Source organism: Arvicanthis niloticus, chromosome 1 (assembly GCF_011762505.2).
Source record: "Arvicanthis niloticus isolate mArvNil1 chromosome 1, mArvNil1.pat.X, whole genome shotgun sequence".
In the NCBI taxonomy this organism is placed as follows: domain Eukaryota; kingdom Metazoa; phylum Chordata; class Mammalia; order Rodentia; family Muridae; genus Arvicanthis; species Arvicanthis niloticus.
The window spans coordinates 3,300,610-3,316,016 of NC_047658.1; the positions used below are offsets into that span (position 1 = coordinate 3,300,610).

At 52.6% G+C, this 15,407-nt stretch overlaps 1 protein-coding gene across 1 annotated transcript; it reads right to left on the reverse strand.

The window, feature by feature from the left end:
* Positions 1-4,995: 4,995 nt before the first annotated feature.
* Ceacam16 (CEA cell adhesion molecule 16, tectorial membrane component) lies at positions 4,996-14,278 on the reverse strand. The gene is made up of 6 exons (XM_034523361.2): positions 14,068-14,278; positions 11,666-12,010; positions 10,870-11,145; positions 9,090-9,368; positions 6,513-6,839; positions 4,996-5,214 (listed from the first exon to the last, which is right to left on the reverse strand). Exons 1-6 carry the CDS (start codon positions 14,108-14,110, stop codon positions 5,204-5,206), a joined length of 1,281 nt encoding a protein of 426 aa, XP_034379252.1. The 5' UTR covers positions 14,111-14,278; the 3' UTR covers positions 4,996-5,203.
* Between the last annotated feature and the right edge of the window lie 1,129 nt (positions 14,279-15,407).

Here is a 15,407-nt window from a genome sequence, read left to right on the forward strand (position 1 = left end):
TGATCCTACTTCTTAATTTAAAACTGGGACAAATTGCTTCTCCCCCTCTCTGCTTGGTTTCTTTCTTTCTTTCTTTCTTTCTTTCTTTCTTTTTTCTTTCTTTCTTTTTTCTTTCTTTCTTTCCTTCTTCCTTTTTTCTTTTAAAGATTTATGCATTTATTTTATGTATATAAGTGCTCTCTCTCTATGTATACCAGAAGAGCAATCAGATCTCAGGCTAGATGCATCTGAGCCACCACATGGTTGCTGGGAATTGAACTCAGGACCTCTAGAAGAGCAGATGGTGCTCTTACCTGCTGAGCCATCTCTCCAGCCCCCTCTGCTTGCTTTCTTTGTGTTGCTTTGTTTTGTCTTATTTTACACGGGCTCTCACTGTGTAACTCTGGCTGGCCTAGAACCCATGTAAGTAGACCAGTCAGGCCTCAAACTCACAGAACTCCTCTTGCCTCTGCTTTCCATGTTCTGGGATTAAAGATGTGCGCCACTGTACCTGGCCAAAGGCAGGGTCTTCCATACTTCAGGCTGGCTTGGATCTTTTTTTTTTTTTTTTTTTTTTTTAAGATTTATTTATTATATATGAGTACACTGTAGCTGTCTTCAGACACACAAGAAGAGGCATCAGATCTCATTACAGATGGTTGTGAGCCACCATGTGGTTGCTGGGATTTGAACTCAGGACCTCTGAAGAGCAGTCAGTGCTCTTAACCACTGAGCCATCTCTCCAGCCCCCGCTGGCTTGGATCTTGATCGACATATAGCTGAGAATGACCTTGAGCTTCCGACGCCCTGCCTCCACCTCCATCCAGAGAGTTAGGATTACAATTGGATGCCACTTCACTGGGTTTATGTGGTGCTGGGGACCAAGCCCAGGGCTTCATGTTCGGCAGGCAAGCAGTCCACCAACACAGTAAATCTCCAGCTGCTCTTTCTGTTTCTCTGATACAGGTTCTTGCAGTATAACCCTGTGTGGCCTCAAATTTAAAGCAATCCCCCTGCCTCAGTATCTTGAGAGTTGGGATTACCCCATCTCATCTAGCTATAGGCTGTGTGTGTGTGTGTGTGTGTGTGTGTGTGTGTGTGTGTATTTTTTGAGACAGGATGTCTTTGTGTAGCCTTGGCTGTCTGGCGTCCTGGAACCAGATCTGTAGGTTAGGCTGGCCTCAGATTCACAGAGATTGGTGTGTGTATAAACAGGAGCGTTGGGAACTGGAGCCCCTTTCAAAGCAAAGCTTGGAGGGGAGAGTTGGAAACTTCATCCATATCACAGGTTCCAGATGCTGCTAAAGTGATATTGTAATTCCAAGAACTTACACCGGCTTAGGGTTATTGTTTTCTTGGAAGGCAGAATAAATTATTTTCATGGCATGTCTATTAAGTATTACATAAAATGAGAAAATCCACACGTGTGGAAAGATGCATCCTAGAGATACGTATTATTGTTTTTCCCCCAACTACTGGGGATGGAACCCAGGAACTCATCATCCTAGCCAAGAGCCAGTCCCATGGGGGACTCTAGGCAGGGGCTCCACCACTGAGCCACGCCCCCAACCCCTCACTGGGGGATTCTAGGCGGGGGCTCCACCACTGAGCCACACCCCCAGCCCCTCACTGGGGGATTCTAGGCAGGGGCTCTACCACTGAGCCACGCCCCAAGCCCCTCACTGGGGGATTCTAGGCAGGGGCTCTACCACTGAGCCACGCCCCCAGCTCCTCACTGGGGGACTCTAGGCAGAGGCTCTACCACTGAGCCACACCCCCAGCCCCTCACTGGGGGATTCTAGGCAGGGGCTCTACCACTGAGCCACGCCCCCAGCCCCTCACTGGGGGACTCTAGGCAGGGGCTCTACCACTGAGCCACGCCCCCAGCCCCTCACTGGGGGATTCTAGGCAGGGGCTCTACCACTGAGCCCCTCACTGGGGGATTCTAGGCAGGGGCTCTACCACTGAGCCACGCCCCCAGCCCCTCACTGGGGGACTCTAGGCAGGGGCTCTACCACTGAGCCACGCCCCCAGCCCCTCACTGGGGGATTCTAGGCAGGGGCTCTACCACTGAGCCCCTCACTGGGGGATTCTAGGCAGGGGCTCTACCACTGAGCCACGCCCCCAGCCCCTCACTGGGGGACTCTAGGCAGGGACTCTACCACTGAGCCACGCCCCCAGCTCCTCACTGGGGGATTCTAGGCAGGGGCTCTACCACTGAGCCACGCCCCCAGCCCCTCACTGGGGGATTCTAGGCAGGGGCTCTACCACTGAGCCACGCCCCCAGCCCCTCACTGGGGGACTCTAGGCAGGGGCTCTACCACTGAGCCACTTCCCCAGCCCCTCACTGGGGGACTCTAGGCAGGGGCTCTACCACTGAGCCACACCCCCAGCCCCTCACTGGGGGACTCTAGGCAGGGGCTCTACCACTGAGCCACACCCCCAGCCCCTCACTGGGGGACTCTAGGCAGGGGCTCTACCACTGAGCCACACCCCCAGCCCCTCACTGGGGGATTCTAGGCAGGGGCTCTACCACTGAGCCACGCCCCCAGCCCCTCACTGGGGGATTCTAGGCAGGGGCTCTACCACTGAGCCACGCCCTCAGCCCCTCACTGGGGGACTCTAGGCAGGGGCTCTACCACTGAGCCACGCCCCCAGCCCCTTATTAGGGGATTCTAGGCAGGGGATCTACCACTGAGCCACGCCCCCAGCCCCTCACTGGGGGATTCTAGGCAGGGCTCTACCACTGAGCCACGCCCCCAGCCCCTCACTGGGGGATTCTAGGCAGGGCTCTACCACTGAGCCACACCCCCAGGCCCTCACTGGGGGATTCTAGGCAGGGGCTCTACCACTGAGCCACGCCCCCAGCCCCTCACTGGGGGATTCTAGGCAGGGGCTCTACCACTGAGCCACGCCTCCAACCCAGCCCACCATTTCCTTTGTTTTTGTTGAGGTAGGTTCTTACCATGTAGACCAAGTTGGCATAGAACTTTTGACCCTGTCGCCTGTATCCCCTCTAGTGTTTGGATTCTGGGTGTGTGCCACATAACCAGGTTACTTTTGTCCTTTTGCCTCATCAATTCCTATGACATCTGTTGTGCATAGTTGCTGCCAGATCTGTCTTTCACAAGTGAGGAAACCAAGTTTTGGGAATGCTGTAAACTTTACTCCAGCTATTGTAGTTCCCAAGGCTGCCAGGAGAGGGCACGGGTCGTGTTTCTGAACAAGCAAATACTAAATCTCAGCAGGCTGCATTTCTTCACCTGTCACAAATACGTCATCATAGTACTTACCTCCTAAGACTGAAGAAGATCTAACTATGCAGAAAAAAACCCTGCCCGTCAATAATGCTCATGACCTAGAACAAGGTATTTGCCTTTAGCCACAGACAGAAAACAAACACATTTATCTAAGGCTGAGGGTGTAGCTCCTAGTGTTATTGCTATTACAATTCCTCAGTGAGGGGCAAAGGACGTGGCTCAGTGGTAGAGCCCCTGCCTAGAATCCCCCAGTGAGGGGCTGGGGACGTGGCTCAGTGGTAGAGCCCCTGCCTAGAATCCCCCAGTGAGGGGCTGGGGTAGTGGCTCAGTGGTAGAGCCCCTGCCTAGAATCCCCCAGTGAGGGGCTGGGGGCGTGGCTCAGTGGTAGAGCGCCTTTCTAGTCTTAACAAGGACCTAGGTTCATTCCTCAGCAATGAAAAACGAAAAAAACCGACATTATTCTCATTATCATTCTCTTTCTGGTTTGGAACCCAGAGCTAAGTGCCCTTCACCACAAAACCTGCCTACAAGAACTGTTACTATCTCGTGATGATTGTCATTTCTTTCATGGACTGTAAATGAAGGAGATTTAAATTGGCTTGAGATGGTGCCTAGAGATGTCCAGAGGGATGTGTGACTTGGTCGTGGGGACACCTGAGCTTCCCTGCACTAAGGATACAGAATCTAGCTTGACCTAGAATCTTTAGAGGTCTCTTCCCTCTCCCCCTCCTTCTGGCCTAATTAAGCATCCACCCCGCACACAAAGCCCCATCCACCCAGCCTCAGGTGGCATCGCAGGATCCCCACGTTTTCTGGGATCTGGCCATGGCTCTTACACAGTGGCTGCATGCGACAGAGACCATTTTGTCTAGCTGGGGAGGCAGAATTTTCAGCTCATCGTAGCAGAGGCTGCCAGCTTCTCACTTTGGAACTACTTCCTGACCAGTCTTGACAGCATTCGGAGGCATCAACAAACCCAAAGGAAAGACTACACTTCCCAGAGTCCTTTGCAACCAGAAAAAAACCCCCGACAGCCATTCGGGTACTTGAGATGATTGAGAAATTGAAAGACCCGCGCTAAGGAAGATAAAAGTCTGTTGCTGATGATATTGTGGGGACTCCACTCTACTCTCAACAATGGACTTCTGAGCTTTTTTTTAAAAAAATGTGTGAGATAACTAATCCTAGATCCATATAAGCTACTTTAACAATGTCAACTCTATTTAGTTTCTTTATACCTTTTAAATTTTTTCTGAGATACTATCTCATGTAATTCAGGATCATCTTAAACTTCGTTGGGTAGACTGGGCTATGCCTTGAATTCCTAATCTTCTGCCTCCAGCTCTACTGGCATTATGGACACGCATCACCGTGTTCAGTTGCGTTCTTGATGTAATGGATGAGGTCCAGAAAGTGCTGGACAGTCCCTTGAGAAACACCATTCTCTGAGGGGAAGTAACCCTGCCTTAGGCTAGGGTGAAGGCAGGAGTTACCCAGTGAGGCGGGTCTTTTCCTACTCCACACTTTTCGGAGAGGTCCGGTCCTTAGCCACCTGGGGAACAGGATACACTTCCGTGTGAACTGCACACCTATGCAAAGGCGCCAGGCCCTGACCTGGAGCAGAGGGTGTGTGGCGAAGAATCCCTAGGTGCTCATGCGCCCAGCCTGAGCATGCTCTAGGGTGGGTACCAAGGCAAGGGACAGTAGCTGTGCTTGGCCTGGCTGGCGGCGGTAGAAGGAGAGGCTGACAACCACGTGCATTCATTGGGGGCGTTTATGGACTGGGCAGCTCTCCCACAGCTCGGCGCTAAGTCTAGATGGAGGCAGGATGGCGGGACCATGGCCCGCATCCGTGCTGCAGGTGAGCGGTCCTGGGTTCAGGGGCGGATGCGGGGAGATGCTGCAAGGGCACGTTTCTCTCCAGGTCTCAGCGGCCTGCGCTGTTGCTGAAGAGGCGTCCGTGCTTACTCCAGGGCTGTGCAGGAGAACCGGGGCGGGGACGAGGAGGTTGTCAGTCAGCAGGAGGACCCTCCCGTGGCCCCGCCCACCGCGCCTCCCACGGGCCCCACCCGCCCTGCTCAGCCTGTGCCATGATCTGGGGTCTGGTGCTGCATGAAGAAAGACTGGTCCTCCAGCTGGACTGTGACAAAGGAGGCTGAAAAGGAATCCCCAGGTGGACAGGCTTAGGAGTGCGCCTGTGAGAACCCAGACATCTGGTGGCTGGGTCCAGACTGGTCCTGGCTCCGGAAATTTGACTTCTGAGAGTCTAATCTGATGCGACAGGCAAGACTCCAGACTCTTGTTCTCCGTCTGGGAGCACCTGTCCAGAGCACCTGATCTAGTAACAAGGTCTTGAAGATCTCTGGGAATTCCTAGTCTGATGGAAGAGACATGACTTTTGACTCTGGGAGATACCAATCTGATGGAGAAGACATGGCCTTGGACTGTGGGTGATACCAGTTTCATGGAAAAGACACAGCCTTGAACTATAAGAGAGCATGGTTCTTGACTGGGAACTCCTAGCCTGATCTAGGAGACAAGGTCCCAGTCTGATAGAGGAGACATGGCCCTGACTCTGGGAGCCCCCAGTCTGATGGAAGAGACATGGTTCTTGATTCTGGGAGCTCCCAGTCTGATGGAGGAGACATGGTCCCTGATTCTGGGAGTTCCCAGTCTGATGGAGAAAGCATGGTCCTTGATTCTGGGAGCCCCCAGTCTAACAGAGGAGACCTGGTTCCTGACTCTGGGAGCTCCCAGTCTGATGGAGGAGACACAATTTTTAGTCTGATAAGAATGACATGGTTCTCTACTGTGGGAGCCCTCAGCTTGATGGGGGAGAGGTGGTTCCCAACAGAGAACTCTGTCTGATGGAGGAGACACACCTAGCAGCCTACATCCTAGTGCACTTTCAGGTTGGGAGAGTTCTGGTGTCTGAAGGTGAAAACTTTTTGCCCTCATGTCATGTCTCATGGGGGAGGAAAACACCTGCATTCACCCCAGCTCCCCAGTGTGGTGGAAGAGGCTGGATTCACATGGTTTAGTTTCCACTCACCTAAGGAAAAAAGATGCCCACCCTCACACGACACCCCTCTTTATGGCTATATATCCATATGGCATATACCTTGGTGGACGTCATCGTTTGAGAGGCAAGGCAAGCACCCGTATGGGGACACTCAGGTCAGATGGAAGAGGCACATGCCTGTGTCCCACAGGCATGTGAGGGAGGAGAAAAACATCTCTGGGTGCCCCCCCCATCCCACACTGCTCACTCACGGGCCACCTGTAGCTCCACCTCCAGAGTGTCTGTCTTGCCCTGCAGTGTGACGGTCTTGAGTGTGTAGCGTCCAGCATCTGTGAGGTTCAGCTTTTGGACCAGCAGTGAGCAATTGGCGAAGCCCACCTCCCGGCCTGTGTGCGCCGGGCCGGCGATCCAGTTCCCTGACGGCAGCTGGCTGAGCAGTCGGTTGGGTTCTGAGGCAGGTCCACGGTACCAGGCGTAGACCAGCAGGTCCTTGGGGTACCCCTGGACAGTCAGGGTCACATCCTGGCCTTCCGTTGGCTTAGTTGGTACAGGAACGATCATCATGGCTACAGCTGCGGCTGGGGAGAGAACGCCGCTGTCAGCCAGGACTGCCCTGAGTGCCGTGTCCTCCCCCTCCCTTGGCCAGCTCCCCCACTGATGGTGCTCCTCATGAGGTGCTGGGGAGGAGACGGGATGGAGGTGAGTTCTAGGGTGATCACATAGATTCTTTCTCAGTGGTACTTGCCAGGAAGACATCTCCCCTGTTTAGATTTCAGCCCTGGATGATGGTGCAGGTCCTATGTGATTAACTGGAAGACCTCACAGGGCCTGGCCATGTCTCCTCCATCAGGGTAGAAAATAAACTCTGGAGACCATGCCTCCCCTATTAGACTGGAAATCCTAGAATATGGAGCTGTGTTTCCCCCATCAGATGGTTGGAACATCTCCCACACTGTGTCTTTTCTGTGAGAGCAGCAGACCCAAGAATATGGGGATGACAACTCCTCCATCAGATTGGAAGACTCTAGGAAAGACGAAGCTGTGCATCCTATATCACATGGAAAATTCTCACAAGGTGTAGATTGTGTCTCCTCCATCAGATTGGGACATTATACATTTTTTTTCAATCAAGTTTGGGACTCAAGAAGCTGGGAAGACTATTCCATTGGTTTAAGATTCCCTAGAAGGTGGGAGCTTCCATCTCCTCCATCAGACTGAGAAATTGTGGATTATTGGGAGTGAAACATTCTGATCAAGTTGGAGACTCCCCAAAGTTGGGAGTAATTTTCTCTGTTTTATAGAAAATTTTCATAGAAAGTGAGGAGATTATACTCCTCCATCAGATTTGACAGGTTCCCAAAGTGGGACTTGTGTCTCCCCCATCAGACTAGGAAATTTAAAGTAGTGACATGTCTCCTAATGTCCTGGAAATTCTTCCAGGCTGTGCCTCCTCCTTTGACTAGAGGATTTTATGTCTCCCACACCAGTGCCTGGGAGCCCAGAGAAGGTGAGGCATTGCCTCTTTTCTTTGACTGGCAGCTTCGCTAATCCCTCTGAAGTCAGAGAAAGACCATGCCTCCTCCATCACCTCCGCTTGTTCCCCAGGTGGGATAAGAGCCATGTCTCTCTGTTTCCATCTCAGCACCTGCCACAGGATTACTGGCAACTTGTGGGGAAGCAGTTTTGGGAGTGTTACATTAGGTACACCCTGCACCTACCTGCAGACCTTGGACACCCCCCATGTTGGCCCTGAGGTCATCTGGTCCACCCTGTCTCCATCCAAGGTCCCTCACAGGTAAGACAGGAAGCACACTTACCTTTGCGACAGTCATCTCTGCTCTGCGTGAAAGAGGGTTCATTCCCACCCTCTGCATGAGACCCAGCCTGTCAGTGGAGGAAGAAGGGAGGGAGGAGGGGTGGACGATTCCCACTGTCCCCAGTGGCCATTTGAGAAGAAACCCAGAAACCCAGGTAGAATTAATGAGACTTTTTTTTTTTTTTTGAGACAAGGTCTCATGTAGCTCAGTCTGACTTTGAACTGTGTAGCTGAGGTGTAGCTGAGGGTGGCCTTGAACTCCTGATCCTCCTGCGAAGCCTCTCAAATGCTGCGATTATAGGTGAGCACTTCCACATATGCTGTAAAATGAGGACTTGACGTTCAAAGCCACTATCCTTGGGGCATGAGCTCTGTTCCTCATTGTCTCTCAATGCCCACCCCACCCCCATGCGTGGAACAGAGGTGTGAAGACAGTGCTTCTGGTGTGTGGTTTTTCAGCTGTGGTGTGTGTGTGTGTGTGTGTGTGTGTGTGAGAGAGAGAGAGAGAGAGAGAGAGAGAGAGAGAGAGAGAGAGAGAGAGAGAGAGAGGAGAGGACAGAGAGCACTCGCGCACGGGCATGCGCACGGGCGCTCACAAGGGCACTCGCGCATGCCCACATCCCATCTAGACTAATTGATGCACAATGTAGTTGGAAGAAGTTTGGGTTTGTGTGTCTTGGGTTGGGCAGGGCTCTCTGCAGCTGGTGCCTTTTTACTAAGCAGGGTAATTACATGGAAGGACGTGGATCCTGGTCCACCCCACAAGAAGGGGACGTGGGGTTCATTTATCACTCAGTCTAACCTCAAGGCAGAGTATATGAGTCACCATTTCTTTGCCTGCCTCTTTTCGCACCTTGACAAGACCGGGACAATCTGATACGCCATCTTGTCACAACTGGCCAATGAGTGTGCTGGGAATCCAGTTGTCTTCTGGGAAAGTGGCGGCCCAGTCAGCAAAGGCCAGCGGAGCCTCTCTAGAGAGCAGGTGGCTATCAGGCTGGGACTGACTCACCAGACAGCTTGACCACCACTGAGGCAGAGCCGGACAGCAGCGTCTTGGAGTTCTTAGCAATACACGTGTATGTACCCTCATGGGCTGGCGTCATGCTGCTGATGTTCAGATGATCCTGACCGTTCTTCAAGGCCTTCCCATTGAAGGCCCACACGTACTCTGGCTCAGGGCAGGACCGGGACACACACCACAGGGTGAGGGACGTGTTGAAGTCCACTTTAATAGTACAGCCCGTGCGGGTGGTAGAATCTTGGAGGATAGCCACTCGTTCCGGGCCGACTGTAGGGCAGGAGGGAGAGACACAGGAGGGGCAGGGGTGGGGTGGGAGGGGACAAAGGTGTGCACCTTAGGTCTTCTGTCTACCGGATTGGACCCCTGGGGCTGGCAGGGCTGAGTAGAGGGAAGAAAGAACTTGAGAAAGAGGATTGGACCCCTGGGGCTGGCAGGGCTGAGTAGAGGGAAGAAAGAACTTGAGTCTTTCTCAATCACGTCTCGAGGTCTAACACTCTGCAAGCTCGAGACTCACTTCCCCTCCCGTGAGAACTCGGTTTTTTTTTGTTTGTTTGTTTTGTTTTTTTTTTTGTATTTTGTTTTGTTTGTTTTTCTTTTGTTTTGTTTTTATCTATATAAAAGAATGTGTGGAGCCGGCAGTGATGGCACATGCCTTTAGTCCCAGCACTTGGGAGGCAGAGGCAGGTGGTCAAGGCCAGCCTGGTCTACAGAGTGAGTTCCAGGACAGCCAGAGCTACACAGAGAAACCCTGTCTCGAAAAACAAAAAAACTAAAACACAAACCAAACAAACAAAAAGAACTCATGCTTCTAGGTTCTAGGTTTCCCAGGCTCTAGAAATCTGGGTGTCTATCAATTGTTAGAACTTGATTCTAGGCTTTACAGTCTAGACTCTGGAGACTTGTCTCTGGTTCTAGAGTTGCCAGCACCTGGAATCCTCTGGTTGTAGGATTCTAAAATTTTAGTTTTTGTACACCAGCCTTATTTTTGAAATTATTACTATTGTTGTTGTTGTTATTATTATTATTGGAGAAAAAGCCTTATAATGTAGCCCTGGCTGACCTTGAACTCACAGCAATTCGCCTGCCTCTGCCTCCTGAATTAAAGGGGTGCCCCACTACGGCCGGGCAACTTAGTCATTTGTATTCTCAGGATTTGACACACACAGCTGCTGGCCCAGGAAGTACCGTGTGCTTCTGTGATGCGCTTTTGTGATGTCTCCACTGAGCCCTGAGTTCCAATGGCAGTTAACCTCACAACCTTTCCAAAGCTAAGCTGCCTGTGTCCGTGCTATCCGTTTCTTTAGGCATCTTTCCTTTTTCCTATTTCTTTTCAGACAGGCCTTCATGTAGCCCAGGTTGACTTTGAACTTACTATGCAGCTGACAAGGACCGGAGCTCAGGAGCCTGTCTCCATTTCCCTAGGATTATTGCTGTACACTCACATAGCAGTTTTGTGGTGCTGCAGATGGAGTTTGATACGTGCCAGACATATGCCGTGGTCTTAGTAATGCTCTTCCCTTCGCCTCCGGATACCTGGGATGGCAGGCATGTGTTCCCTCTGTCATCTACAGGGTCCTACATCGACCTGGCTTTATCAGCCGTAACCTGCACTTCATAAAGTGACCGACCAGTCAGGTATATTTTAAGAGGGGCTCTGGCTCCTTCCCCAGCCTGCTTGCTGACTTGCTGTGTGACTGTGGACTCCTTCTCGTGACCTCAGTTTCCCCATATGTGAGATATGGATACCAGGTGCCTTGGAAAGACTCACAGTATACCGTCAAGTTCAGCGGCTCGCTGCGGCTGACGCTGACCGGGTTCCACACCTCGCATTGGTAGGCGCCTGCCTCCTCTCTGCGGATGCCATGCCGGGTCAGCATCCTGCCATCAGGGGACAGGCCCAAGCGGACAGCAACGGGCAGAGCGTCACCGTTGAAGAACCAGCGGACCTCGGCGGGGCTGGGGCTGCTACAGATGAGGCGAAGGGTATCCCTACGCTCCACCAGCTCAGTGTCGTTGGCCATGACCGTGGGAGGAGCCAGGATCTCTATGGGCGGAGCGAGAGACAAAGGGGGAGGGGAGGGGCACCTCCTGTCCCCGGGGCAAGAAGTACCACCAAGTTGTACTTCTGTACCCCAGCCATAGTGACAAAGAATGGCTTTGGAAGACAGATATCATCCTGGAAGCCAGAATGGAGACGGTGAGCATTTTTGTGTTGATTTAGGTACCCCACAACCTACTTTAAAAGCATTTTTAAGGGCTGGCAACACGGCTCAGTGGGTAAAAGCGCTTGCCACCAAACCTGATGACCTGAGTTCAATCCCTGGCTTCCACAGGGAAGAAAGAAAGAACTGACTCTATAAAGTTGTTCTCTGACCTCCACGTGTATTCTGTGCCACACACACACACACACACACGCACACGCACACGCGCGCGCACACACACACACACACACACACACGATGCTATTTTGAAGAATAAATATATGTTTCTTTTGGTCCTCAAAGGAGGGGTGAGGATGAGGAAGAGAGTGGAGAGTGCCAGAGATGTCAGAGGGGGTGGCTCACCATAGACCTGCATGTGTCCGTAGCCCACCTCCGTCTGAAACTGCCTGTTAAGAGTCTGCAGGATGTAGGTGCCTGTGTGCCCAAGTAGGGCACCGTGGATATCAAGGCTGCCATCGGGACGCACAGCTTCCCGCCCTGTGTGGGCTGGTCCTGGGGTCTCATCACCAGTGCTGACAATATAACTGGCCACCAGGAAGGTCAGGCTGAGCGTAGGCCCCGCATACCAGTTGTAGGCAAGCAGTTCCCCCGAAAGCCCATGGACTACCAGAGTGACATTGTCCCCCTCTGCAGGTTGGGCAGGCTCGGGGGTGATGGAGATCTCAGCCCCAGTGTTCAGGATCCAGGCTGAGAAAGAACAGAAGGGGCAGAATTGACTTGTCACCTCATTTGACAGGAGGTGAAAAGCTCAGAGAGTGACAACTCCAGTGTATACAAGGTCAGACAAAAGCAAGATTTGTGCCTCCTATACTCACACTTCCCCTGGGACAAAACCTAGAGCCTTACCCATGCTAGGCACTCCCCAGCCCCTCACTGGGGGACTCTAGGCAGGGTCTCTGCCACTGAGCCACGCCCCCAGCCTCTCACTGGGGGATTCTAGGCAGGGGCTCTACCAGTGAGCCACACCCCCAGCCTCTCACTGGGGGACTCTAGGCAGGGCTCTACCACTGAGCCACACCCCCAGCCTCTCACTGGGGGACTCTAGGCAGGGCTCTACCACTGAGCCACACCCCCAGTTCCTGCCACCTGGCCTGACTTCTTCCTGGCCACTACTTTGCAGACCAAGGTAGGACACAGAAAGTTTTCCATGAGAGGCACCAGGCTGAAACTCAGACGGGCCACTCCACTCATGGAGCCAACTGTGTCTGTGACCTTGTGCAAACATCAGGGCCTGTCCAAGCCTCTCACCCCAGCCGGGGGTGCTCCTGTATGCCCAATGATCCTCACATATAGAGCAGAGATATGTGAAGTCCTTCCCTCTCTTTCCTTTCCATCTTTTTTTTTTTTTTTTTTTTTTTGTCATCTCATCCCTCCCGCCCCCCATCTGTGACCCCAGATAGTCCATGATGGCTTTAAGTTTGATGAGGGATAACCTTGAATTTCTGATCTCTCTGCCTTTACCTCCTGAGTGGTGAGACTGGACACACAGAACCACACCCAGTTTATGCAGTGTTGCAGATCAAACCCAGTGTTTCACCAATGTTAGGGAAACACCCGACAGTCCGAGCCACATCCTGAGCCTCCCCACCCCTTCTCCCCAGACAGACAAGTCCCAGTCAGCAGAGCTGCTTCTCACTCTTCCTTCTTGACCCTGCTTGCCTGACCGACCCTCGGCACTGGCATTTCTCACAAGAGACACACTTGCAGGCTTGGCCTGGCTTTCAGTCTCCTCCCAGTTGAAAGGATGCAGATGGTTGTGGCAGGTTCTGGGCTTAAGGCAGAGCTCTGCCATTTGTGCTGTGAGTCCCTGGCCAGAAAGCCACCTCTTCAAGCCCTGGGTCTCCTCTCTAGGAGGCTGGGCCACAAGTGAACATCCTTCTCACCGGTGGTTGCTGACAGGAGAAAGGACTTGAAGTAGGGAAACAGTAGATGCTAATCAACCCTGCTTCTGAGGGCCTCTGGCGGATCCTGTCACCTAGGCCATTATGTACAGCTAAGTAACCTGAGGCTGGGCAGCAAAAACCAGGCATGGTGGTCACACTCAGGAAGCTGAGTCACGATGATTGTCTCAAGTTTTAGGCCAATCTGGACTATATAATGAGGTCCTGTCTCAACAACAACAACACAGCAATCTCCATAGTGCTGGCACATGCTTTTAATCCCAGCACTCAGCAGGCAGAGGCAGGCGGAGCTCAGTGAGTTCAAGGCCAGCCTGGTCTACAGAGAGAGTTCCAGGTTAGCCAGGGCCACAGTGAGACATAAAGGTGCTCGGGTTGTAGTTCATTCTGTAGCATGCTTGGGAAATCCTGGGTTCAACCCCCAGCACCCCAAAAACTTGGCATGATGACACACCTGAAATCCCAGCACTGGGAGGAAGGGCAGGAGGATCTACAAAGTAAGTTTGAGGCCAACCTGGGCTATAGAAGACTTTACCTCAAAGATACCCACACCAAGCCACAAACAAGAGTCTGGAAGATCTGACACTAGTCAGCTCTGTGGCTTGCTTTATTCTGGCTGCTCTAAAGCCTCTGCTAACCTCTCTTAGTGGCAGTCTCCAGACTGCCCTACAGGCCTCCTCTCGAGAGCAAACTGCTCCAGAGGGAAGCAAAGTTGCTCTCCTTATAGTGCATGCCTGCAGAAGGCTCACACCTTCCCTCTCCCGGGCAGGGCTTCCTCTCTCTGTCTTGAGGCTCTTGGAGGTGCAGGGAGTGGGCTGATGAAGTGGGGGACCCCTTCTCGCTCACCACTGAGGAGGAACCAGCTGCACCAGGTCAATGGCATTCTCATCCAAGGCTGATGTCCGAGATGGTTGGTGGTGGTGGTGTCCCAGTCGATCAGAGGCCCTTCCTGGTTGAGGCTTGGCTCAGTCTGCCACTGGACCTGGGATCCTTCGGCAATTTGGAACCGGGGCGGATCACCGGAATTTGGAGGGATCGAGTCACAGAAGATCTGGGGCCCTGTTTGGGCACTAGGGTGGGTGTGGCAGGCACCGGCCAGGGGCCATGACCTGGCCAGGCCTCCTGGGGCAGCTGCCTAATCCACTTTGTGCCAAAGGCCCAGATTTGGTACTGAGAGGAGAACCAGGTCGCTAGGGAGGAGGGAGGAGGGACGCAGAAAAACTCTGAGGCAGTTCTTGACGACCATGCCTGTGGGCTCCCTGCTGCATAGTGGGGTCACTGAAGGGTAGATGTTGGAGACTTCTGCTGCTCCAGCCCTCGGTACTGCCAGGAAATGGCCAGTGTCATCACAGTGGATGGCAGAAGTCTGTGGGGGTGGGTAGCTTTAACACTTGCGTTTTCTTGGGAGGTTGAGGCAGGAGAATCCTGACTACAAAGTCATCCTCAGCTAGGTAATGATTCGAAGACCAGCCAGGCTACCTGAGACCCTGTCTCAAAAAGTCAAGAGGAAATAAAAGACTCTTTTTTTTTTTTTTGAAACAGGGTTCCATGTAGCCCAGGCTAGACTTGAACTTATTGTGTAGCCAAGGATGACCTTGAACACCTGATTTTCTGACATCTACCTCCTGAGTGTTCAAATGATAGGTGTTCGCCACCATGCCTGGCATGTGTGGTGCTGGAAAAGGAACCCAGGGCCTCGTGGGTACACAGGCAATGCTCTATTGTCTGAGCTAAGCCCTGCCCTCCCTTCCTTCTCTTTTCTCTCCTATTACTTTCCCTTCTTGGTTTTATCATTAGTATACGAGGTGGGTGGCATGTGCCATCACATGCATGTGGAGGCCAGAGGACACCTTTGGGAGTCTTTTCACCTTCTGTCTGTGGTTCCAGGGATCAAACTCAGGTCATCCGGCTCAGCAGCAAGTGGCTTTACCCACTGAGCCACCTCGCTGGTATTTCTTCCCTTTTTCAAAAACCACTTATTTTTACTTTTTAATTATGTGTATTTATACGTCTGTGTGTGGCTCTCTACATGAGTGTGCAGGTGCTCATGAAGGCCAGAGGTGTCTGGTCCTCTGGAGGTGCAGGAGGTTGTGAGCCTCCCAGTTAGGGTGCTGGGAACTGAAGTCAGACCCTCTGCAAGAGCAGCCCACCCACTAAACAGCTTTTGTGACACGGGGTCTCACTAC

Excerpts from the sequence above, each read along its gene's own strand:
- Ceacam16 (XM_034523361.2), bottom strand. The coding sequence starts at position 14,110 with ATGAGAATGCCATTGACCTGGTGCAGCTGGTTCCTCCTCAGTG. Across the intron at positions 11,146-11,665 it reads CGGACACATGCAGGTCTATG|AGATCCTGGCTCCTCCCACG; the intron begins GTGAGCCACCCC and ends CTCCGCCCATAG. Across the intron at positions 6,840-9,089 it reads AGTGGTGGTCAAGCTGTCTG|CCGCAGCTGTAGCCATGATG; the intron begins GTGAGTCAGTCC and ends TTCTCTCCCCAG.